Source organism: Aphelocoma coerulescens, chromosome 10, assembly GCF_041296385.1.
Source record: "Aphelocoma coerulescens isolate FSJ_1873_10779 chromosome 10, UR_Acoe_1.0, whole genome shotgun sequence".
In the NCBI taxonomy this organism is placed as follows: Eukaryota; Metazoa; Chordata; class Aves; order Passeriformes; family Corvidae; genus Aphelocoma; species Aphelocoma coerulescens.
In genome coordinates this window covers 4,999,043-5,024,808 of record NC_091024.1, presented here as the reverse complement: position 1 = coordinate 5,024,808, position 25,766 = coordinate 4,999,043, and the positions used below count along the sequence as shown (strand labels likewise).

Genomic DNA, 25,766 nt, shown 5'->3' with positions numbered 1-25,766 from the left:
GCCACTTCATGCATAGCAAACGTAAATAATCCTGACGCGCCCCCCACACCCCTAACCTTTGTGCTTCAGGAACACTGCTATATACCATCAAACTGACAGTGATTTCATGTTCCGTGGCAAAAAAGAAAAGCCCTGAGCGACAGCAGCAAGGCTGGGGATGTCAAATGAAAACTGTCACATTTATTTAGCTCCGTGGTTCTCAAGACAATATACATAAATATCGTTTTACTATCCCCACCAGCTAAATGTTAAGAGCTATCTGCATCAGCCAGGGTCCTGCAGCTCCCCCAGCCTGGCTGATGAGCCTGTAATGATCAACTCCTGACTCAGGAGAGGCTGGCAAGGAACAAAGCACCAGCTCCTCTTGTTCCCAATGATACAGTACATTAAATAGTCTCCTCATCCTTTCACACTGCAGCTGTAGCCAAAAGGGCAGTTTGGAGGGAAAGTGGGAGAGAATGGCTGCACGAGGTACTGAAAAGTGATCTGAGACATAAGAGGTTTGGGGACATTCATTGCCTCAAGTCCTGAAAACCTTCAAAGCTCAGCTTGCTTTTTCTACACCAATTAGTTCCAGCAACTCCAGTGAGCCCACAAGGACAAAGCTTGGTGCCTATCTGTGGCTGTGCTGGATGAGAGCCTGTATTTTGCATCCAAAATCTTGTCTTTCATTTCCCCCCCTCCTATTTTGAACTCTCACACAACAAACCCGAGTCCTTGTCTCTCAGCCCTTCGTTTCTGTACAGCTGTTAGGGCTGGCTCTGAAGCCTCTTCCCCATGCTGGCCTTTCTGTACACAGTTGTTCACCTGGTATCATCCGTAGTGAAATACCTACAAGCCAAGCAGCCCTTATTCTAGTGAATAAATCCAAGTTCAGACAGCAAGATCAAAAACTAATCCAAAGGGCTGCAACGTGTTGGACCTAACATAAGCATTTAAAAGATGTATCGGGTGCAGGTTCCAGGTTTCTGCTCTGACAAGCACTGGCTTCAGCATGGCTTTGTTGATGTTGGTGGCAGGCTGTGCCATATGGCACAGTGCTGAGCCTAATGTGGTAGGGGAACTCAAGCAGCTTTGCAGACAAAACCAGAAACAGGCCTGCCACAGGCAAAACCTGCCCCATTGTTTTGTTTTGTTGCTCTCCATGTGCCAACAGAAATCCAGAAATGAAGAAGGGATTAAAATATTGACGTGGCAGAGATGGTAAAAAAAGAGTCTGATTTTCTTATCACTTTTATCCCCCAAAAGTCTGGAATGGTAGGACTCTGTCTCCCTCATGTGAGGCAGTACAGCTGGCAGTGCTCACAGCTGAGAGGACCTGGAGGACCCTCCAATGGCTGCACCAGCGCCTCAATTTCTGCTTGCACAATGCTTTGTGCACCCATGGACACACCTTTCATGTGGTGGGGTGCATCAGTGTGATAAGGAAGGGATGGAAGGCCAAGTCTGATCACCCCTGTTTCACTAAGCAGCCCATACTGCCAGGGCTGCAGCTGTCCTGCACACATGGGTGGGATGCCCAGCATCCAAAGGGATCTTCAGCCTGGCCAGATGGACCTTGGTTAACACAGGACAGAGAAGCACCAGGGAGCACAGGTCACAGAGGCCTCAGTTGCTAAGCTTATGTCCACCCCAGAGCCAGAGGGTTTAATTAGTTCCTGCATTAGCAAAACGGAAATAGCACCGAGTACAAGCACTTGGAGATGAAAAGGTTCCCATGTACTACAGACATGGTTTTGTCCACAAAACCAGTTGTTGTTGAGGAAGCCTTAAGGTCATTCCACTCTGCAGCTGGTCCTTGAGAATTTATGGATTTTTTAATGATGGCACAGAGTAGCTTGGTGAAAATAAACACACTGATTTATTGATTGAGGGAAGAGTTAAATATGCATAGAAAAGGTGAAGTTGCACTGAAGAAGGAACACAAAATTCTGACAGTTTGATTGATCCTGATTGGAAATATTGTGTCTTATTACTATGAGGACAGTGTGCAGATGAAACTCACCATCTTCTTCTGGATTGTCTGGAGAACCAGAGAAGAATCAATCTTCCATCCAAAAAATTATTCAATCCATAAAACCTGCTCGCTGCAGTTCTCAGCATCTCTTTATCACTTAGCTCCCATATTTCACACAGTATTTTGGGACATTATGAATGGCTTATGTACAAAATTAGAGAACTTAAAGTAATTTTGAATATTATTTTACCAAAAAAGAGCTCTCTCCAGATGGAGACTACATTAAAATCTTGTATTCAGATAAAGGAAAGAACATATCGAAGTTAGGGACAGCAACCTTTTTTTATTAACAGGTACTCCCTTTATTTTAAGACAACTGCAAAGAGCCAAGTAAGCAGTCATTAAAATTAATTAAGGCTTTTTTCCCATCACCATTTTTCCCCAGGTTACTCTAAGATGTCTCCATCAATTTCTTGTTTTGCTCATGGATGCACATAATATTTAAGTACCAAGAACTTTTGCCATTGCAAGTATCTAATTCCAGAATGAATCAAGAACTGTCATTACTACACAGTTCACTTTTAAACCATAATAATAAAACTGTTACTATCAAGAAGCTTGTACCTCAAAAATATCATGAGAAGAAATGGTCCTTACTGTAATAACCAGTCACTCATTCTTGCTTGTATTGATTCTAGAGTAAGAATTCACACCAGACATTTGCTAATTAGAAGCAAATCAACACAACCCTCACCACTATTACCACAGTTACAGTGGGTTTTGAGTTCTTTTTCCCCCAAACACAAATATTGTATTTTATTGGTCCCAAAGTCATATGTGACAATTAGAAAAAAACATGATTGATGGAGCTGACACCTTTGATTGGTTGCTCTGAAGGTGGGTTGGTATCAAAACACTTTCAGCAGTCTTCATAAAGGATTTCATCTATTGGAACATCATTTTCTGTCACAGGCACTGATTCACAAATCTGTTCTCTAAAAGCCAAAGCAATCGTGTAAGGCTTTCCACGGGGATGTTTCATACATCTTTCAAGATAGGTATCATAATATCCTTTCCCTCTTCCCAATCTGTTGCCTTTTTTGTCAAACCCAAGGCCTGGCATGAAGATAAGGTCAAGACCTCCTGTAGAAAAATGAAATAAGCATTAGTGGATGCCCTGTGGATTTCCTGATGGCTTCACTACAACCACATAACTTCAGACATTTGCAAGAATGCAATCTTTGTGTCTTGTAAAATGCTTCCCTTTCTTTGATCAGATGAAAAATACTTTGAATACTAAACATGTAAATTTACATTTTCATCTTATCAATTGCATACTAGATCAGCTGAAAAATAATTAGATCTTGAAAAGCTGGATGGAAAAAAAAAAACCCCTACATTTTAACAAATTTATTTTATCATTTTAACCCCACACTTCCAAATACTAATGATTATGACTAAATCCAGGCAGAGACTGAACACAGGGAAATGAAATGCAGGAGGAAATCAGAAAATTAAATGAACTTCAACATCAGAGACAAAAATAGAAAAGGAAAGAAGAATGGAAAGAAGTTGTGTAAGAAAGAGGGGAGACATCTTGACACTGCTGTAAGATGCCATGAACCTTCTCTTGACCTTCCAAAACCAAAAAGCCTTGAATACAATATATTCTGAAAGTGGGTATTTGCCCTGTTATATCAAGATGAAGATTTGAAGGCTTGTCCCTTCGTGATGTCAGGTTCCTTTTTTCCCAAAGGATTTTCTTCCTTGGCCTCCAGCAATTCTCACTGTTGTTAAAGCAGCACACACAGGCATTCTGCATCCCTGCCCTAAACGTCCCTCCTTCCAGGATTTTTGTGAGATTGCACTTGATTGGAACTCAAAATCAGTTAAAAAATTGAAAGAAGCTGCATAAGCTGCTAATCACCTTGGTGAAACTCTAACAGAAGACCCCACCAACCGGCTCCAGGGAAAAAAGCAAGATTTCTTGCTTTGCTCACGCTCTGTGAGGGGATGGGGACTGGCACCATGCCAGGGAGCCAGCTCCAGTTCACACTTGGCTGCACACTTGTTTCAGGAGCTGATTCACATCACTGAAACCATCTGCCATGAGGAGTGACCACCAGGCACGGAGGCTGATGCACATCCCTGTCATGTATGCAAAGCTGGTATGTTCCCTGTGAGAAGTCTTGCACAGACAGCCTCTTAACAAAAGAGCTGGGCTGGCCTGGTGCTGACTGCTGAACCCAGGAACATCCCACTTACTCCTTTCAAAATGCAAATAAAGTCTTTATTTCTTGCTGCTGTAGCAGACAGACACTTAAGGACAGAAGGGCAGGGAGTGGAAAGGCAGCACAGACTAAGAGACAGCTGACACGAGTCTGGAAAGAAAGCAAATACAGAGTCTCAGTCCACTGCTTCTGCCTTCTTACAGGAACAGTGCTTAGCTTTGAGCAGCTTTTCTGTGACCAGCCTCTGCTCCTTCAGCACCTTGGACCTGCTCAGGTATTTTTCTGCCTTTTCCATGTTCACACCTACTCTTTCCTGCCATTTTGGGCTGAGCTGCTTTTACTACATCTATCTGAGGGATGATGCCCACCATTGAAGGAGATGTGTGGGAGCATGTACTGGAAAAGCCAGAGCAAAGCAGAGGTTTTCAGTTTAGAGGGAATCCCATCTGGGACCATGTATCAACTCCAAACTCTGCCTGGAAGGGCATGTTACAGTTCACAAAAGACCAACTCATTTGCACACACTTCCCAGGCTCCTGGAGATTTCCTTCTACTCTTCATTGTTTAGAGAAGAGTCACTGACATGAATACTCATCCATCATGATCTGATGTCTTAATTAGAACACTGATATAAAATATGCAAGGCAACGCAGTGTGAAATGCTTAGAGAACATCAATCTTGCAAATCCAGCATCGTACAGTCAAGAAGCACAGCTTTTATCAGGAGGTCAGGGGAGTAAGGGGAGAGAATTAGCCAAAGGACAGACCACAGAATAATACTGGTTGAAATAAAAAAGAGTCAGGGCGTTTTACCACACTGCAGTCAACTTTTGACTCGCAGGACAGTGAAATGAGTGAAATAGCAAATGGCAAACAAAGGGGGAAAGAGGCCTGAAGGCAGAAGTATGGTCTCCCTGAAAACAGATGCCATTTTCATGGTACCACCATGTACATCATGCTGGACATACCACGTCACATCTTTCTCTTGTCAACTGTCAGGCCTATGGACTAGGACCTAGAAACCAGCCCCCATTAGCACGGTCAGGAATAGATTCTGCAGGTCAAATCCTCCCCAAGTTACTCCTGCTTATCCTCCCCATAACCTGCCTCACATCAGCCTTGTGTAGGTATTCAGGTGGCCCAGAAACCAGTAAGTACCATCAGTAATGATGCACAGAACTAAACCCACTCTGCCTCACAGTCTGTTTCAGCCGTTTTCACTCCGGGTGCCTCTCAAGACAAAAAGCAGGAAACATTTGCAGTCTGCTGCTGGCAGGAAGAATGCACACAGGGGGCAAATCTGCAGAGCAAAACGGTGCCATTTCTCCTTACATTTGTGTTAGAGACAGGAAGAAGACCAGTCAGGGGAAACACTAGGGAAAGAGGGAAATGGCAAAAACAGTGAAGAGAAGAAATAAATTTTCTGTGGAACTTAACTGATAGCACCAGGCACCTCAAGTGAATTTAGATGTATTAAAGCACTGTGTTTTCTTCTGGGTTCTCTGGAGAAACAGGGACTCTTTTAACAAGTTGGCTCCTCTATAATCATGGGGGTTTTATGCTGAAGAACTCAAACAAGCTTATGCAAATCTCAATATTATTATGCTGTAAATGCTGTAATAGTTACCCTTTATATTTTTCTTCCGTGGAGCACTGTAATACCGACTGCCTTGCCCTGAGTCACAGCAGTATCTGATATCCATGCAACTCACGCTGCACAAGATTTAAGTAAAATGTCATTCAAGACTTTTGGTAGAAAAATGACACAACTAACCCTGCAAGGAGCCCAAGGGCAGCTCAAGCAGCATTAGGCCCAAATCCTATATCAGGATCTAGAATGGATGGCAGAAAGCTGCATGGAGTAAATGTTTCCCTGACATGTAACCTGGGGAGCAACAAAACCTCTTGTGGTATCTGTGGCAGTGTGGGGGAAGAGCTGTCACAGGAAGAGAGGTGACACACAGATGAGACCAAGATTGCAGACACGTAAGATTGCTATCAGCAATGAGGGTACATCAACAGGATGGCAGCTGAGGATAAGAATTTCTTGCTCCTCATGGCATGGGGTCCTCATGCTCCCCAGCTCTTCCAGCACTGCAGGACTATTGTCTGCCCCTCAGGACTGTGGCTTGCTCTGTCCTCACATCCTACTGCCCTTGCTCTTACAGACCACTGTGTGAAATTGCATCCTTGTCCCTGAGAAGACAGAGCAGGTACTTGGGTATCAAACAAGAGTCGGGTTTTAGCGTCTCACAAAAGATGTTAAGAAGCCTCACATTCAACATCTACTTCTGCCCCTCTCCTTGTAATGTGTCTGCAGACATTAACTGGTGGTTCTTGGATCCCCAAGGGTCCTGTGACCACATACCAGGAGCCCAGGAAAGCACACCCACAGTCGAGAGTTTTGTTACAGGTAAGGCATGCTTCTCCTGGAAAACCTGCATGTGGTCTGCAAATTGCTGAAGGCTGAAAACACTGTCTCAAGTAACAACATTTTGCTCCAGCTTTTATGTGGAGAATATCTGTGGCTCTTGCACACTTTAGGCTACTGGGTATACCAGTAAGGTTTTTAATTATGATGACAGTCACCTAATAATGTACCTATGGCATAAGCTCTCGTGGCTACAGCTCCTTCAACTGTGTAGCGCCATGCGTGAAATAATACACCCTGACTTATCTATCAGTGTGGGCATACAGCCATGCTGACACGGCCACACAGGCTTCATTTATACTGCTAAATGCAGCACAGCCAGAAAACAAACTGATTTACAGGATCACAGGTGGTCAATACCTTAATTGTCAGCACAGTGTCTGGCACTGCCAGCCCAGGTGACACCCATGACTGCTCCGGGGGACAAGACTGCCATGTGCAGTAAAGACAGAAGTGCACAGGTCTGGCTCCTCCAGACAAAAACAGAGAGGCCAAGTTCTGTGCAGTGTGGACAGGACTCATCTGTGCCACTTATCCCTGTGTTTGGCAGTGTGGATGCAGTCACAGCTTCTGAACATGTCCTGTGGGTGTACAGGCACACTCTGTTTGCGCTGACTCCCTTACATCGATGCAGACATTCCTTATGTCACAGAGAAGTGAAATGACTGGCCTAAGGACTCAGGAAACGTGTGGCAAAACTACATGCAAGAGGCAGATGTGCAAGCTGCACATGCCCTGACTTAAGCCAGCAGACCAAAACATTAGCATCGCCTCTCAGTGTTTTAAATAAGAATACACAGTTTCATTTCCTCTAGGCAGCCACAGTGAACCTCAGTTTGGCAGTGCATTTCTCATTACCCTTCATGATGATATCAGGTTTGATTTGTTCCCCAGGGAAGGATTTTCTCCTTGCACCTCATTACCTCTCTTCTCCTTAATCTGATGTTCCTATTTGAAATGCCAGCCGGCATTTTCAGAAGTGTTCTTGACAATAGTTAATTATAGAAGGGTCCATCAAACTGCACAGATACAGGTCATGTAAAGACTGCCAGGGACTTGTTCTGCCCTCAGAAGGAGCAGCCAGCATGGCCTCTCTCCTCCCAGGTTCAAATGGGCTCCACCAGCCCACTGTCACCCGCTGTGTGGGGTCACTCATCTCCCCCTGCACAGCTTGACAGTCCTAATGGAAGCGGAAACTGAAATACTCTGTCATCCCGACTTCTCATCCCTTGCTGCCTCTTACTTTGTGGGCACGGCAAAGCGCTTGGGACCCATCAAAGTGGGAGCTAGGACTCTTTTGATCCTCTCCTCAAAAGCACTGACAGAGGATGGGGCAGAGGCCGAGCTGCTGCAACTCCTGTGTGGCTGTAAAGAATGGCAACGTGCTCACACGAACCATGCTCACAGCACAGACGTCGTCTGAGCCTACAAGAGGTCAACAGTGATCAGCTCCGTGTCAGTGCTGCTGCTCCTCACAGCAGCAGCTGTGCAGTTCGAGCTTCCCCCGAAGCACAGATGTTTGTGCATTGTTTACTCCATCACCACAAGGACGGCTGGATCCTCACATTCTGATACCACAGGCAAGAATGAGCTTTCCAGTGGTTGGTTTTGTTCCACACACACCTCGCTCGTGCTTTGCTCAGATGTAAATGATTACATAAGGTGCAGGAGCAGAAGAACCAGGCCAAGAACAGCTGTCTGTTTAGAGGAAAGGAGTGTTCAGGTTGCTGTGCATACCAACAATGTCAGATCTGTGCAAAATCTCTGCTGAGCTGACAAGTAATTGAAAGCTGGTGATTACAAGGAATGAGAACTTATTTTGGTCCTTTTCTGACCTACCAAAGACCACAATGGATTAAAAGGTAAACCCTGTTGCAGGAAAACCTTACTTTTCAGAATGAAAAGGGTGCAGTAACCATCTGCTGCCTCTGTATCTGCTACCCTGGCACAGAGGAAAAAAAAGTAACTCAATCACTTGATCCTAATATCTAAATATCACTCTTGGTGACGTGCAGGGTTATGAGCCAATGAATTGGAATGACTCAGAAACTTCTAATTAATGACAGAGTCATTACTGCAACTTTAATTACTGTCAGCATTAGCATAGTTAGGCCTTTTGGGTAGGTGTTCGCTTTCAACATGTACTCCATAGGGCACAAATCACCATCTAGCTCTGTATTTACACAGCACCTAACACTGTGGTCTGAGTTAATCACCAGATCTCGGGGAAAACAGCTCCACAAAAGTAATTCACTTATGCTGCAGCAAAACAAATCCCTTCCCCTTTATAGCTTCTCCTAGAACACTCTGGGTGCCCCTGCATCGCTCCTGAGGTTACAAACACTTACTGTTTCCTTCCAGATAAAAAGGTTTCTGCCCTTTGGAAAAAACCTGCCCTGGGTTTCAAGCACAGCATCTCTGCTCTTACATGTCTCTTGGTATAAGATCAAAAAGGGAAATGCCAGATCTGTTCACTACAGACCTGATCCAGACCCTACCAAGGTGCCTGGTTCCCAAAGGGCTGGGACTGCTCCCAGACGAAACAAGTTCTTTTCCCCACAGAGCCCGGGAGGAGACAGATACTGTCATATGCCCAAGGAGACAAAAACATTACCCTTTGCTGCAACTCATAAACATTTGAAAAAAAGGCACCCATCCAAACCCAATGAGGTGCACATCCAGTAACAAAGAGGATTGCAGACATAAACAGCAACACTGCTTGCCTTGACCCCAGCCAGTCTGCTAAAATGCAAATGCAATCCCTTAAAAAGAAAGGAAACTTCAGACTGATAATTCTTATTTGCTTACATGACACACTGTCAGAAGCTCAGTGTGAATTTGCATCTCCTTGGAAACCCAAGTTACAACAAGACAGATCAGATCCTCAGTTGCTCTAAATTGACATTGCCCCATTGACTCCTCTCTGCACCCACCTTTGGGACTACAGGAAAAATACCCCATATTACTGACATGAGTTTGAGAAGCATGAATTCTTTTCTCTTGCAGATATGTGGTGTTAGTTGTTCATAAAAAGCTCTCCTCGAGTGCTCACTCTGTAGCCTCCTAAAGATCCCAAACAGATACCTAGCAGGACGAAAAGTTGTGTTTCATATTAGTAAAAAATCAGCTCCTTTTAAACTGCAGTCAGTAGCTCTTCCTCCAGGTGTTTCCCCTACAAGAAGACCTTTAAATGTGCACTACCACATCACCTCAGCAGGACATACTGTTTTCTACCTATTCACACACATCTGTTGTCACAGAATACTCTGAGTTGGAAGGGACCCACAAAAATTATTGAGTCCAGCTCTTAAGTGAGCAGCCCACAAAGGGATTGAACCCACAACCTTGGCATCATAGGCACCATGCTTGGACCAACTGAGCTCATCTCAGGGTGTTGCTTCAGAAGGAGCCAGAGATACTCATTTTTATCCAGCAAAGGAATCAAAAGTCAAAGTATCACACCTAAATCTCACAGGCTCCTTCCACAGCCTCCTGCTACAGGACACACCATGAGGGCCTCAAGGCCTCACCTCCTCCTGGGAGAAATGCTCTTAACACCAGGGGTAATTGCTTTATTTTCATTCTTGTGTATGGAATTGCAGGCACTGGGAAGGTTTTGTCTCCTTTTGTCTTCGAAAGAACATTTTGCACACCCATAACCCACCTTTTACAGCCATAGAGATGCCAAGCAGACTATCTCCTCTGCAATCCTGGCGTCCCAGCTGCTGGCATGACAGAGACTGCTTCTGTTATTACTTCAATAAAATATTTTGCAGAAAATAGAACCATCAGCAGAATCTACAAATAAGCACTGAGCAACTCAGCGTTTATCTGTCTGCTCATCCATGTCAGTGCTTTGTGGCAGCATGAAACATTGGTCTTCACAGCTCACACTTGCCCTGCTGAACTACAGCATAATAAAATATTTATCCGCCTCCCTGAGAAGCTACATGATAGCCATCAGTCATAAAGGTTTAAAACAACTGAGTGCCAGTCACTCGCCCGTTATTAAACCTCAAAAACACATGATAAAGCTGCTTGATCAGCTCCTGTGCTACTGAGCTGTGCTCAAGTAAATACCTCTGATTTTGAATCGGTTTAAACCAAAATCTTGCAGGTTTAGTGCATCTGAAAAGCTAAGTGCACTGCACAGCATCAGCTGTAGTTTGTCAGCCCTGCTCAAACAAACCTATCCTGCTCCACAGATTAATATCCTTTCATGTGTCACCAGAGAAGCTACTGTACAAGGCTAAGACTTGTGTTTCTAGCTGGTTTCGCAATGTGGAAAGGCTGTCTGAGGCTATAACCATCACACTCATTTCCCCTGAGGTTTAACTTACAGTAAGATGAGGACTGGAGTCTCATTTTCAGAGTTCTACCTAAAAGAAAATTTGAAAAGTATTTTTCTATTTCACTATTATTCATCGAACCTGCGTAAACCCTGTAAATAAAACATGATCACTCAATGCCACCCACAAAATGTCTGGTTTTGCAAATTCAGAGCAAAGGAAAAAGTAGCTTAGGACTTCTCAGTTATCAGTCTGTGAAAAATGACTTAATCTGTTTCTGATATTCATATATGTGAGCTCAGTCTGATTGGGAAAACATGGGCAATCAAAAATGTTTGGTTCCAAGGCTTGCACCTGGATTCTCCTGTGATTTTAAACCACCAAAATGCTCTGAAACCAGATGTACCAAGGAGCAATTCCAAACAGAGAAGAAATGGCATCAGAGCCACTTTACAGCACATCAACATATCTTGTTAAATCAGCAAATGCTGACTGCAAATCTGCTCCTTTAGAGAAACTCACAAGGCATTGATACTTGAACTGCTTATGTGGGGATACTGCTGCAGCCTAAAATACAAGGATTTTTGTGTATCTTCACGTGGTTTTATGGGAATTTATGGTCTTATCAGCTACAGTTCCATAGTGTTTGCCTGAGCACTCATTTAAATACTCCCACTGGATACACGTGCATGTGCACTGCTTCATTTCTTCACTCTTGGTCCTCTTTTGCATACTTCTGTCTGGGTATTTTTAAGTCAAAAATAAGACAGAGGTGAATCATCTGGGGTTTTTTCAATACTGTATTATGCATCACTATCAGTATTTCCAATACCCTTTGACTCACTCAGCAGGTGGCCTATCATAAAATACACAGAATTGCTTGTGAAATATAAACAGGTAGGACAACAGCTTCCAAGTCAGAGCATAAACCTGGCTCCTGTGAGGAGTGACCCCACTTGATGAGAGTATCAGGCTGCTTACAGGCAGGGTTTATTGAACATGCAGAGTCAGCTGGCTGGGAGGCGATGGCACCTTCACAGCTGCTGTCAAACGTGTTAACACCACAACAGCTGAGAAATCCTGCTTCTTCCATCACAAGATTTTATCTTTTTAAGCTTGCAGAGTTTAAAAAATCTGGTTTTCCCTGGAATCTTATACCTCCCCCACTTCAATCCCTGATTTTTATGGGAAATTAGGCAGGAGCATTTGTTCTCCTGTGCGTGAGTACAATGCCTGGATAAGATTTTAATTATAAGAAAACAGCCGAAATGACACCAATGCTCCATGGTAAATGTATGGAACGCTGACACCTGCCGGCAAAAGGCTTAATGTCATTCATGGACAGGAATTTGCCCTCGTCTACACCCCAAAAACTCATTTCCATCTCATATGCACAACAGCCAGCCCAAGAAGAGACTGAGTTAAGCAAGACACCAAACGTGAAGATCCAGAGCTATCCTTACACCATGAAACAGCAGCATGAGTCTCCTGCTCCCTGAAAACCAGTGGCTCTGGGCCAGTCCAAGGAGTTTCCCACCATCCAGGGGAATGACCATATATTTTGAACCTCAGCAAAACTAGCAGGGATTAACTGTGCCAGAAAAACAAATCTTTCGTAGCTGGAAAAGCGCTGAGCTGATTTAATAGCCCACTAAGCTGGCAGAACACCAATCCTAGGAAAAAGGAGGAAAAAAAAAGTCCCAAATTTCTGCCAGATTCATGAGCTGGATCTGCTCAGCAGCAAGTACCAGAGATGGTACCTGGGACGAGGGGATGAGGGGAGCACAGAGCTGGGCACAAGCAAAAGGCAGCAGGACTGTCCCCTCTGGCACCAGCCAGCTGCAAGGAGGGCTCAGCTGTCTCACCAAACCACATCTTCAACATTCCCTACACAAGTGGGCAGCAGGAAAAAGCTTCCGCTCCTGTTCCCCAAACCGTGTGCAGAAAGGCACGGAGATGAGCTTGGTGCTGGGTCTTCCTTTCCAAAAACTGAAAATAAAAGGAGACAAAGATGTCTGTTTGGATTAATTACCACAGCCAGAAATACTTGCACATTGGCATTTCCACTGCATGAGTTGTTGTACGGACTCCTGCCACACTCCAGAAATGAATCTCACCTCTTATCTGCCTTTCAAAGACTCCTGTCTCTAGGAAACAGTACGAAAAAAAAGGACAATGTTACTGTTCACACTCACTGGAGCAAAATTAGCCCTCTTTGAAACAAAACCCTCGAGAGTCACTTGCAGTGACTTCAAGGCCCTTGCCCATGTTGCTTTCACTTCTCTTCAAACTTTATTTGATTACAGCAGAAGTAATCTTTTCAGTTGTTTTGATGAGTTTTCTGCAAGGAGGCAAACGTGGATGTGACACTTAAGATGATTACAAGGAAAACCACTCTTTTAAAGCCTTAATGAACTTCATGAAAGCAAAAAGCTGTAGTGTTCCAGAGCTCTCAGCCTTTCAGGTTCACTGCTGGACACCTGGGCATGGGTGGTATTAAAATTAAACCACATGGTGCTCATGGTTTAGTCTGCACGAGGGAAATTCAGGACATAAGGACACCAAAGGGCATTACAAAGCAACACCACATAAACACATGAACTTTTGCATTTCAGAGCATTTTTTCAAAAACCTTTCAAAAGAAAAAGTCTCTGTAATTGTGTCATACCTGTTTCTGAACAGAAGCACTGGGAGGAACTCAGCTAAAAGTGTCTGCCTTCACTTAGCAAATGGAGTGTTGGTTATTAAGATGTTTCAGAGAGTTCTGGAAGCTGGTGCAGACCTCAGGGGGAAGGGCTGAGACCAGCTCCAGGGAAGAGTAACCCCAGTACTGGGATGGAGTCACACATCTTTCAGCTGAAGGTTGGGATACAGAAAAACCCTGAGGGAACATGCTATCACCTGAAATGTTTTTCTCTCCAAGCAAGCATTTTCCTAGCTCCACCTGCTAAGGAACAAGCTAGATGGAATAATACAAAACTATTTTATGGATCTTTACTACTGGAACAAGCCCTTTAGTAATGGTGTGTCATTGTGGGATACCTGTGTGGAAACCAGTAAGAGATCTGTTCAGTGAGCTGATTTGAAAAGCAGTGTTATGGTATGTACAGAAAGAATTAACATCTCCAGTGCCACTACATGTATTTCACAGTATTTCTTTACCTGGGCATAAAATTTTCTCCCAGGCATCTTTTTTTCCAAAATAACATCAGAGAGATTGTAAAGGTTGAAACAGCAATGGCTGGAACTCCTACAGGGCTAGAAAAGCTTCTCTACAAGAAAAAAACAGTCAAAGTTTGATAGAAAAGAATACAATAGATATAGTACAGGTGTAAACAATGAATAATAAAAAGAATGTAAATCAAACATCCTTAGTCACTTCTCATCATGGAAAAATGAAGTATCCCTTGAACTGAAAGCAGCAAATTTAGAATGAATACAAGGAACATAATATTTCACAATCGCAGGAACATAATATAATATTAACATAATAAGGAACATAATATTTCACATTACAACTAACTAACCAGTACAACTCACAGCTGTCGGAAGGCAGCAGAGCCAAGGGCTTAATACAAATAAAATTAGATGCTTAGAGGAATGCTCCAAATGCCTGCTGGAAAGAGAAACCAGAAGCTGTTTGTAAGGGGATAAGCAGGGGAATGCAGCTGCAGAGGTAGGAAGATACTTCAGTTATTGCTACACAGCTACAAGTTGTGAGATTTCCTGACTCTTGTAAAACATGTGATGCTGTATTGCATGTCCAGATCCTGCACTGGGAGGGGAAGGATTTTCTCTCCACAGGAAGATTCATGAGCAGAATGTTAATGCCTCACTTGCACTGAATTTTGTTCTCCTTTTGCATATCAAAAATACTATGGATCATTGTCTCCACACAGAAGTTCATTCCAAACCTTAAATCATTTCATTAAAAAATAAATTACATTAGCAGCTAAGCCTCGATTTTCAATTTTGTATTGTGCCATGCTCTCAGGTTTTCTTTTTATGACCAATGTAAAAAGATTTTAAATTATAATCTATCCCTTGACATATTTTGTACTACAAGTTTTAATCAAGTCTCCCAGAGAGGAAAAGAAAATCTAATAGTACCTTCAATCACTTTACAATCTTGTTTGGGGTGGGTTTTTTTTGGTTGTATTTTTTTCCTGAGCAGAAACATTTAACATCTCTGCTTTTCAAGTACTCATATTTCATTTATTCCAGATACATTCCTATCTGCATATAGCTCATTTAAATATTCCCAGTTACCTCTGAGCATTATTTACTACACATCTTTTTCCAGAATGATTAGCATCATTCTGTATGGTCCCATTATGCCTTCATGGACAGCTGTACAACATCTAAATGCAGCTGAAGTAGGATATTAGACCTTTCCTATGCTTCAAGCCATAGCCTTTCCTCCTCACAGTGTTTCTTATTTCTAAACTCTAATGTACCTCATCTTTCAAAACCCTCTCACTTCTGGTGCATTTTTTTGGGGGGGTGGGGGAGGAACCCATGATTCCTTTTTTAAAATCCCATTTTATTTTGTATTTCTAAGTCAAACCTATTCCTCTTAAGACTGTGCTGCCATCAATTCAGTCACACTTCTGAAGAACTGTGCTAAAATTTGGAATAACTAAGAATACTGATGGCCTCACAAGGCCATCAGTGCCGGCAGCAAATGCAGAATCTTTGAATGCATGAATAAATAGCAGGAATTTAAAGACAGGTGAAAAAGAGTTTCTGCAGGCAAAAATGCTTCTGCAGGGCAAATCCTGATGGTGAAGTTTCAAATAGGGTTAATGGTCACTCAGGAATAATTTCAAACTACCTGAGGTTTGGAACTGCAGCCTAGAGGTAGCCAGCATTTTCCTTGCAAAAGGATCACATTCCCTGGCATAAACAGCCCTTATAAACCAAAGAGAACCCCACAGGAAAGCTGTCTCTGTCTGGTTCTGCTACCAGCAGGCTGTTGTAATTTATGCTACAGCAAGTCTCAGAGTGTTCTGGAAATTAAAAGGGCAGAAAGATAAAACTACCTTAACCTTAAAAGCCAACATTCAAAAGGTTATGTGAAAACAAAGGTGCAAGAAGTTGCTGCTAGACATATGTTAGTATTTCCTCACTTTGCTTCAAATTCAGATCTTTCCTTTGTCTTCATAATAAATTTTTTACCATTATTGAAAGCATGGATTATCTAGTTAATATTTCACTAATTATCTTGAAGTTACAACACAAATGCTGTGATCAGTAGGCCACTGAAGTTTTCAGTGCTGAAAATGCCAGAAGTCTCCAAACGAAATTACAAAATACAACTCAAGTTCTTAATACATTCATTTCTTGAAGCAAAAAATGTATTATGCTGTAGTTGAGTAGTAGAAGATTATTCAGCATTCCCCATTGCATGTAAGATGCTATATTGTCAAATGCTGACATTTTTTCAGCTTAGGTACTTATGCCAAACTGAGGTGGGGGTGGGGGGTTTATGTTTGTTTTGTTCCTGCAGAATGGTTCACTGGTTTCCAAGAACAAAGCTAGCCACAAAAAAAAAAAGGACCAAAAAAGGGAGAAGCTGTGTTGCTCCATGCCTTGCAGCAAGAACTTGAAATGTTGCTTGTAGTACCCTCACTGGTGATGTGCCTTTAGCCCTGTTCAAATCCATCAGAACTGGGTTTATGCAATGCTGCAAATGTCTGAAAAGCTGCCATTGGCACAGGCTTAGGAGAGACGTGTCAGGGGGAGTTCTGGGGCTCTCTCAAGATGCCCCTTCCCTGTACCACTACTGGAGTCACATCTGCAAGGGTGGCCCCATGACTCTCCCTAGGAGCCTGTGCCACAGGAGATGTTCCCTCCATCCTGACTACTCCTTCCCTCCTCCCCACACACATGGCACTGATCTGGCCTCATGGCATACTGGATCCACTCACCTGGGTTCAAAACATCCCAACAAAAACAGGGGAGGGGAAAGGAGGAAAATACTCTTCACCCAGAGCAGCAAGTTGATTCAGCTCACCAGAGAGAAGCTGGAATAGGCTGAAAACATGAGGAGGGAAAACTCCTTATTGGTGCACAGACAGAGCACATGGAGCTGCAGGCTCAGCTCCTCTTGCCAGACCCGTCTCAGCTGCGAGGACTCCGAAAGACTTTCATGTCACTGGCTGCTCCTATTCCGCTGACTGCGGCAAGATTGGGAACTGAAACATGGAAGGAAATGATGACTGAAGTTTCACTGAGACATTTTTGGCATGACAGCCATTTTCACAACCCCTCATCATCAGCTTCCTACCAGCCCTTCAGTTGCATCAGTCCAGATCTGTGTGGTGGCTCTGTCTGAGAAGAGACTTCTGCTGATGCTCAGTTGCTCCTAACCAAGACTGGTTTCCCAGTATAGGTCCCAATGTGGCTGCAGGGCCATCTGTGCTGCCACAGAGGAGGGGTGGGGACCAAGAGGAGGAGAAAGGGCAGCAGCTTATTTAATCAGGCACTGCCCAAAAGAAAATACCACAAAACTATGTCTTTTGTACTGTACAAAAGTACAAAAACTACTATGAGACTGAAGTTTTTCTAAGCCAAGGAAAAAGAGAAAGAAGCCAGCACAGTGGGGAAGGAAATGAGTAAACTGGGATGGGGAATCTTGTATGTCTGGAAACAGAAAAGTGAAAGAAGACAAAGCACATGATCTCCTCCCTTTTGGCAGGGAGAAGCTATTTGTGCTGGCCCAGCTGCCCCTGAAATCACAGGCTGGGACTGAGAGCAGGAGGAAGTGGGGAATATGGTGACAAAGGCCAGAGAAGGACACTTGAGGAGGGAGTTTCAGAGAGGCTGGGCACAGAGCAGAAAGATGGAAAGGGACATTATGGTGGTAGAGAAATTAAAGCTTGGAAAAGGAGGTCTAGCCCAAGGCTGAGACAAATCTGGGAAATTACTGTTTTGGAGGGAACAGAGAAGAAAATCTTATGTTGGAAAAACAAGCAAAAGAGTCTGTATTCACTGGGGGCAGCTCCTCAGCACAACTCAGGCTGCAACAGGATCCCAAGCCTCTGCTGCTTCTCCATCAGCAAACACCACGTAATATCTTTAAGTCACTGAATGGCGTAGTGATGAACAGCCCATCCAGAAATGCAGATCTCCATCTCCATCCCAAGGTTTGAACAATGCACAGCAAAGAAGCCTGCAGCTCTAACCTGAGCAGGGAGAAAGCAAACGACTGAGACGATACTCGTTAGTGGCAAGGCAATCGTTAACAGCGAGCAGTGTTCATCTTCTGCCTCTTTGGAAGAGCCCAGACCATTTTGTCTGGGTTCATCTTTGAGGGAGTCCACATCTGAGGGACAAGGACTGTGTGATAACATACCTTGACACCAAGGCAGAATTGACAGAGATTAAGAGGCTGAGTTAAGTCTGTACATATAATCCCATTTCTTGCATTTCTTAGAAAAGCATGTCCCAATCTATTAGAGTAGGCAAATTCAGAGCCGTAATTTCTAACAAAACTTCATTTTTTGGCCAAGAAAAATATTTATGCCAAACTCCCTCCCCATCACGTAGGTGAATTGTTAGAAAAGCTGTTTATAATTTATTGCACACCTTCAACTACCAGTCAGTAGTTCAGTTATAAACAGTTAAGCATATTTGCTCCAGGTCCAAGCCTTCCAGCTGAGATCCCTGGCCACGTGCTTCCCTTCAAAGATGCCTCCAAGAATTTTACCATATGGAAATATTCAACTCAGTCTTTTTTCCTCTTTTTTTTTTTTTTTGTGTCCCATTAAGAATAATCTCTTTTCAGAGGGATAACTTAGCTTTTCCCTCATAGTTCTCAGAGCAGGTCTAAGTAATAATAAATAACATTACAAATGAGTAAACCCATGTCCAGCTTGGTGAATCACAACGCCTCTCTAAACCACATTGAAAATGAAGTTGCTGGCGAAGTGTTCTTTAAACTTCTGTAGGAGTAGTGATAAAAAGCAAACAGGGAGTACAGTTTTATCTGATTTACCCCTTCCAAAGTTGTGCAAGGTATCTACACTTCAGTAAACAAATACTGCAACCTGCCTGGACTTTCACCAGCAGTATTACCTTGGGCAAAAACCCAATATCAAAGCACATTTATACTTCTGATGGGCAAGGATACAAATGGGAATTGGTACCTATTGAGTAGATGTACCACTGGCTTGCCCCAGAAGTTGTCTAAGTCTTTTCAATAGGTATAGCTGGAAACGAACCAAGTCATGCACCCACACACACCCCTACTCCAAAATATCTGAACTTCTACCACCTTTGTTCTTTCTGTTATTGTGTCCATTTAGCCTAAAGAAAGCAACTTTTCATATGCCAATGAGTCACCCCCACATGGTAGAGAAGATGACAGACTTTCTCCTACCACAAAAGCAGTGATCTTTGTTTATGCCAACATGGTGTGGTGTGAGCACTGCCAAGATGAAAAGAAGTAAACCCTGGTCCAACAGAAAAAAGGATCATCTCCAAAAGGAGGAGCTCGTGTCTATTTCACACTGCCCATGAGTGCTACCAAAGACTGGGGAATGCAAAAATTATACCCAGTCTTATACTTGAGCTATTCTTAACAGTAACCCTGCCTGAAGTTTTAAGGACAGTGTGAATTTAAGATTTTTGTCATGCAAAATGAATACACTCAAAAATGACATGGCTTATTTATGTACCTGCAGGCTGTTTCTTGGAAATTACATAGTAATTTATGCCAGCCATGGGAACATTACTAATGTAACACCATGTTATCTCCTTATAACAATGTAAATGCCTCAGATCAAAGTATTTGATAACATCTCTGAGATAAATGTGCCATCCATGCGAAATTCGAACAATGGACGATGGATGTAGCAGCAAGGCAATTTGCATTCCTGCAAATGTACCAAAGTTCAAAAAATACAACAGGTGACAAAAAATATAGCAAAAGGAATATAAAGACATACTGAGATGAAGTGTGTGCTTCTGTGGGGACAGATTAGGAATGTGTCTCTGATGCTGCAACACTGGAAAACAACTAAACTTATTGTCTAATTTACAAAAACTGTTCTAGGATAAAGACCATGGTCTGACTTCCAATCCAAAAGGCATTACTCCAAAATTACTGTACAAACAGTACAAACATACTGAGTTTCAAGCAGAACAAGTCTGACATGCACAAACATCAGTTCTTACAACTGGTCTCTTGGCACCTCTTTGTAGAGCACAGGGCCTCTTCTGGCACTGCCTTCTGCCCATAGCCTGCTGCAGAGAAGGAAGCAGCAGCTCCAGAACTAGCCAGGTACCAAAGTGTGTTCCTGCCTTCCCCATCTTCCCTGTCTGGCACCCAGGTACACCTCAGTGCACTCTATACCTGGAAGTCCTTGCTCCCATCATACCTGAAATTGTGTGTTTACTCTGTGATCTCTGCAACAGACTTGTTAAATTCAATTAACAGCAGCTCATCAGTAGTACAAAAGCTTGTCCAGAGTGCCTGAACTAAGCTCAGTCAACAGAACTCTGGATGTATTTTTAGGTTACCTTCAAAAGTCCCTAAATCCCACCAATATACATGATTTTTTGACAAACATTAGAAGAACGACAAACAGTGCTAAATATTAAATGTAAAGAAGATGATTGTATGAAGCAGTGAAATCCCTTGCTAGCTAAAATGTAGACACAGAAAAGATTCTGAATTAGGAAAGAGGAAATGACTGAAAATAAGAGACACACACACAGTGAAGCGTTCTGGGAAAGTACATTGGCATCCCAAAGCAAATACGAGCCCAAGTTCAATCAGAGTCATAGAAATGTTATGTTCCTTTATCAAGCACTAAAAAGCTGGCAAGTGTGTGAGGTTTGGAAGCTGTCTGCATGATGAATCTTAACCTGGAGAAAATCTTCCCAGACTGAGGTTTCAAGCACAAGTTCAACATGAGTTTTCCATTAATAAGATTAAACATTTCTGCAGATGTTTCAGGAAGATATTAAAGTGTTTACCAAAAGAATGCAAATAATGAATGCAAAGACACAAAAAGTAAGCTTGTTTACAAGTAGGAGTTGGGGAATTTTAGGTTAAGAGAGAGGTTATTTGGGGATCAAAACACATATACACAAGTTTGATCTTAATGAACTTGTATCTTTTCAACCCTATGAAGAATCCAGTGTCTGAGACAGCATTATAAGATCAAAATAAAAATGTGAGAGAATAATGCTGGAAAAGACTGTAATATTCATGCAGGCCAACCAGAAAGTCCTTTTATTTTCAGTCTAAGGTCTCAGTCCAGAGAGCTGTTCTACAAGGGCATGCTCCACATCGGCACTGTGATTCATCTATCCAACACAATTCGCAGGATCGAAGATTTCAAAAAATTCTCAGCCTACAATCACCCAAGAAGCTCCCAACCTTTCAGGCAACACAAACTAAACTTCTCAGAGTACATCCTAAACCTGAGAATCCCTGTGACTTTCAGTGGCAGCCTAAGCTAAAAGTGTTAGCAAGCCCTTCTTTCCCCTTTACGAGCCTCTACGTTACGCTGGTTGAGACTGCGCTGAGGATGCTCATGAATCAGACCAGGAAGATGATTTATCTGGAGGGTTGAGTTTTCTTTCAGCTGGATCAGTGCAGTCTTGTTCCTGCCCTGCTGGCATGTCACAGAGGTGGCACAGGGTAGAGAAAAACAAGCAAGAGGAAGGAGCATCTCTCTACATTACATAAAACTGAAGTGTAACATCTCATTTCGTCCTTGCTATCAGAGTATTTTCTATTGGCCTCCAGGCTACTCCTGCTCAACAATCCCATGATGCAGGAAGAAAATACTCACCACCAGCAAGAGCTTCCTCTCTTGCACTGTCATCATCACTGGGCTGAAGAATATTCCAGGATGTCAAAGCAAGTGAAGAAATGTCTTCAGCTGATGATAACTTCAGCATGTCCATGTGATTGCTCTGAGGCTTGTAACGGGGGATGAAACACTCTTTGCCTTGCTTAAAAATGTCCTTAATGATTTCTTCTGTCTGGACTTCATCTGGCATGCTCAGAAAGATTGCAATTCTTTTGGATTCTTGGTACTTGGGATGGTCAATCACCTACACGGGGAATCGACACAATCAGTTTATGAAAAGTTTTGGAAAGATAAACTTTAATTTAACACTAAACTGGAGCAAAATATTCATTGAAAAGGGTAGAGATACAAACTTTGACGCATCATAAACAGAAGAAACTGACTTTGTTTCCTGCTCCAACATTTCTACCACCAGCAAAATCAAAATAGGCAAATTTTTGCATCTAGTGAACAAAACACTAGACAGGTTTGGGCTGGCAAAACACAACTTTGCAGACAATCTTCCAATCCCCTAAATACCTGTGCCATACAGTGCAGGCATCCTCAAATGCCCAACATCACTGCAGAAAGATAGAGCAGGCCAGAGCTGCCAGCTCATGCAAGCCATGAGGGTTTAGCATTCCTCTCCTTCCATCCTCTTTACAGGCTGCATCTCTCATCCGGGCCTGGGCAGAACGAGAAGCACCTCAATGATAATAACTCAAAGGAAAATTAGCACCAGAGCAGATGACTGCAGAGCACAAAGTCTTCCAAGACCAGGTCCTTCTTTCTTTTGCTAACCTGAATGTCTTCCCTCCAGCAAGCTGAGATATATGACTTCAAACATCACCTGCTTCTAACAGGTGATCTTATTACCACACATTTTTCAGAGCTTGAAGGAAAGATGACCTTGCCATTTTTTGCTTTTCATGAGACTCTGTGCTGGGCTTATAAAAGGCTGAATATAGGAGGGAAAATAATGCTTCTATGGTAAAAAAGTGTTAGCAGAGTCATACCTCACTTGTCTCTGCCCATTCCAGGCTGAATTCCACATTAACATTTGAAAGGAGGCTTTTAGAAGCTTGTCTTCTCATAGTCTAGCACCTTATATATTTTGTTACATCTGGACAAAACAAATCTAAATGTGTCCCCACTCATTTAAATGTGATTTACACTTATTATACACACTTACAAAAATCTGTCAAAAATATCAGATAATTGAGAAACTCTCTACTGTCTACAGAACAGAGATCACCAGACCCCTGCTCAGTGTTTGTCTAAGTGCAGGGTAACTTGCTCTCCTGAGCTTTAGCCTTTGCCCTGGCCTTGTTTTGAAATACAAATGCCTGTATCTGAGTCAAGATATGGTTCCCAATGTATTTTTTATTTTCTTTCCATCACAACAGTTAAAAACCCAGGTGAACTATTCAGAAGATGGATATAATTTTTTGTAAGGGGAAAAAAAAAAAGAAACACTCCAGACTAAATGATGATGGATGTGTTGCTCGGCCACAGAAACATCCTAACAATTCAAATCCATATTTTGTTTCCTTTTCTGTCTAACCCTACACATGGATTTTTCCAAGGGATTAAGCTCTTAAAAGAACAGAATTTCCATGGTAGCTTTTACTGCAAAAAGCATACTATTTACTCAAGCTGCAGACTCCAGAAAATGGCTCTGGCTCATGTTGTTGAGGGCCTCCAGAGCCAAAACTTCTCATGGGTTTGGTGAAGAGAGAAACTGAGATACTGAACTCTTTCAGAGAGGGGCTGGGTGCTTTGGGCACCACCCAGGTCTCATCTGCTCTGATGTATCCAGTAACACATTAATCAGGCTGTAGAGGAAAAAAAAAGAGGTTGAAGATGTAAACCCACATGTGAGCAGGAAGACACAATTTCAGATGTTCTCAGAATTGTGTAGATGCTCCTGCTATGACTCGGAGCAATTTCTGAGAAGACTGAAAAAATTTCCACACTTAACAAGTATTATCTGTCCTTTGTTCACCAGCTGATGGCAATTTTTGCAGAATCAGAGCATGCAAATAGCATGACTTTCATCATAAACATAAGCATTAAAAAAGAATAATCATCCAGAAGCTAATTAAATACCGGTGGCTAGGTTGGCCTGTGAAGCTATTTCATTTTGAATTTAAAGATTATTTTGAAATGAGATTTTTCTACTAAAAATGTTACTCAGGTGTTATAAAATAACCTGCTCACTTTTATTAGCTGCAAGCACTGATGTATGTTACATAGCTACATTTTTGGCCTTATATAATTCCAAATATTTTCTCAGCCTTTTCAAAAATTTCTCTGTGCCTGCTGTATTACCCACCCCCCGTGAGGAAGCTGACTACTTTCTGCCACTTGCACAGAGCCACTCTGTCTCAGGATTTTCAATTTGTGTCAGATTATTAAAATGGCAAGATAACATCCATTTATGTCATATTTCCTGATACCTTCTTTTAAGCAAAACAAAGGCTGTATCTTTTAGTGTGCTCTCACTAGAACAAATGAGTGCTCTGTTGCTGAGTTTATCAGCAAGCAGCTAGACAAAGGCTGAGGGCTCCTAAAACTTCAGTACAACATGGGCTAGGTGCTTAAAAGTTGGCTGAGGATTCTGAGTTTTTGAAGAGGATGCATGCATGTATTTACTAAAAATCGAGAAATTTAAGTCTAGAACGTATAATTACTAAAATGCATTATCATGACAGTAGGACACTACATATAGATAGATGTTTTTAAAAAGCACTCCCAATGGAAAAAAAAAAACGTTATGTAAGTTCCAGTTAAATTTCCTACAACCTAAAGTTTCTGTGCTGCCACATCCCACCCGTGAAGTGGCTACACATTAGTAGTAAATGAAGTCTATAAAATGATTTGAGATCCTCTGGCAGGAAAATAACCATATAAATGTAGATCATCTAGAAGTACCCGCTGGTGCTGCAAAAAAAATGAGGACTGTGCTCTATTACATACAGTGACTGCAAAATAAAATTTTATTATGTTTATTAAAATGATGAAATACATCTATATAAAAACTGTGTAATCCAAACACAAACAGGACATTTCAAAAGTACATACCCATATCACTCTGTGCTAGGATACCAGTTAGGCAAAGCCTGCCTGATATCTTTAAGAGTGTAAAAATTATATTACAAATAAAATTGTGTGGAAGAAACACCGCTGGAAGATACAGAAGGGAGATGACAGCATATAAAACAAGAGGCCAAATCAGGCAGCAGCTGAGTTTTGTACGTATGGCCAGAGCCAGGCTGGTGTGAAATGTCTGAGACAAACACCAGCCACCACCCCCGAGCATCCATCCCTACTTGGGGTGTGTGTGGCAGTTTGCCCCCATTGTCCCCAAAATCCACGGGTGAAGTGTGACCACCCAGGGGTGAAGTGTGACCACCGCCCCACAGGTGAAGCGTCCCCAGCAGCCCAGGGGTGAAATGTGACCACCACTGCACGGGTGATGTGTGAGCACCGCTGCAGAGAGAAGCGTCCCCAGCACTCCCCGCTTTAGCCGGTGCCGCCGGCAGTTCCTGCCCCGCCGCCGCCGCCAGCCCCGCTCCGCGGCCCTGCCGAGGAGGCACAGGGAAGGCTCCGAGGCGGAGCTCCCCCCCCGCTCGGCGGAAGGGCCCCTGAGTCACGGTTTCGGTCACCGGCGCGGCCTGGAAAGTCCCGGCCGTGCTTCCCGGCGAGCCGGGCCCGGCTCTGGGCCGTGCCCGGCTGCCCGCACCCACCTTGCGCCCGAGCAGGCAGGACTGGCGCTGCTTCTCGGCCGCGCCGAGCGCCCGCAGCCGCTGCCGCAGCTCCCCCCGGAGCTGCCGCTTGGCCGCCCTCAGCGCCGCCGCCATCGCGCCGCCGTTCCCGGCCGGCTCCATGCGCCGAGTGCGGCGGGCGGGCCCGCGGCGGAGCCGGGCAGGGCCGCGGGGGCGGCCCGGGCCCGCCCGGTCACCGCTGCGAGCCCGGGTGGCACCGGCCCCACCGTACTGGAGAGCCCTTGCCAACACCAGCTTTTTTTTTTTTTTTTTTTTTTTTTTT

General features: G+C 43.3%; 1 protein-coding gene and 1 long non-coding RNA gene across 2 annotated transcripts; both read right to left on the bottom strand.

Annotated features, from left to right (window-relative positions):
* Positions 1-1,842: 1,842 nt before the first annotated feature.
* MTHFS (methenyltetrahydrofolate synthetase) lies at positions 1,843-25,640 on the bottom strand. The gene is made up of 3 exons (XM_069025253.1): positions 25,466-25,640; positions 21,717-21,981; positions 1,843-3,100 (listed from the first exon to the last, which is right to left on the bottom strand). The coding sequence occupies exons 1-3, from the start codon at positions 25,604-25,606 to the stop codon at positions 2,877-2,879; spliced, it is 630 nt and encodes a 209-aa protein (XP_068881354.1). The 5' UTR covers positions 25,607-25,640; the 3' UTR covers positions 1,843-2,876.
* LOC138116233 (uncharacterized) lies at positions 3,108-18,356 on the bottom strand. The gene is made up of 3 exons (XR_011154084.1): positions 16,925-18,356; positions 14,071-14,180; positions 3,108-12,897 (listed from the first exon to the last, which is right to left on the bottom strand). It is a non-coding gene; the product is annotated as an uncharacterized lncRNA (long non-coding RNA).
* Positions 25,641-25,766: the final 126 nt, after the last annotated feature.

What these genes read in the sequence shown, in the direction of transcription:
- MTHFS (XM_069025253.1), bottom strand. Translation starts at nt 25,606, where the DNA reads ATGGAGCCGGCCGGGAACGGCGGCGCGATGGCGGCGGCGCTGAGGGCG. An exon ending in CCTGCCTGCTCGGGCGCAAG is followed by an intron (nt 21,982 to 25,465) that starts GTGGGTGCGGGC and finishes TTCCCCGTGTAG; the next exon opens with GTGATTGACCATCCCAAGTA. An exon ending in AGAGGAAGCTCTTGCTGGTG is followed by an intron (nt 3,101 to 21,716) that starts GTGAGTATTTTC and finishes ATTTTTCTACAG; the next exon opens with GAGGTCTTGACCTTATCTTC.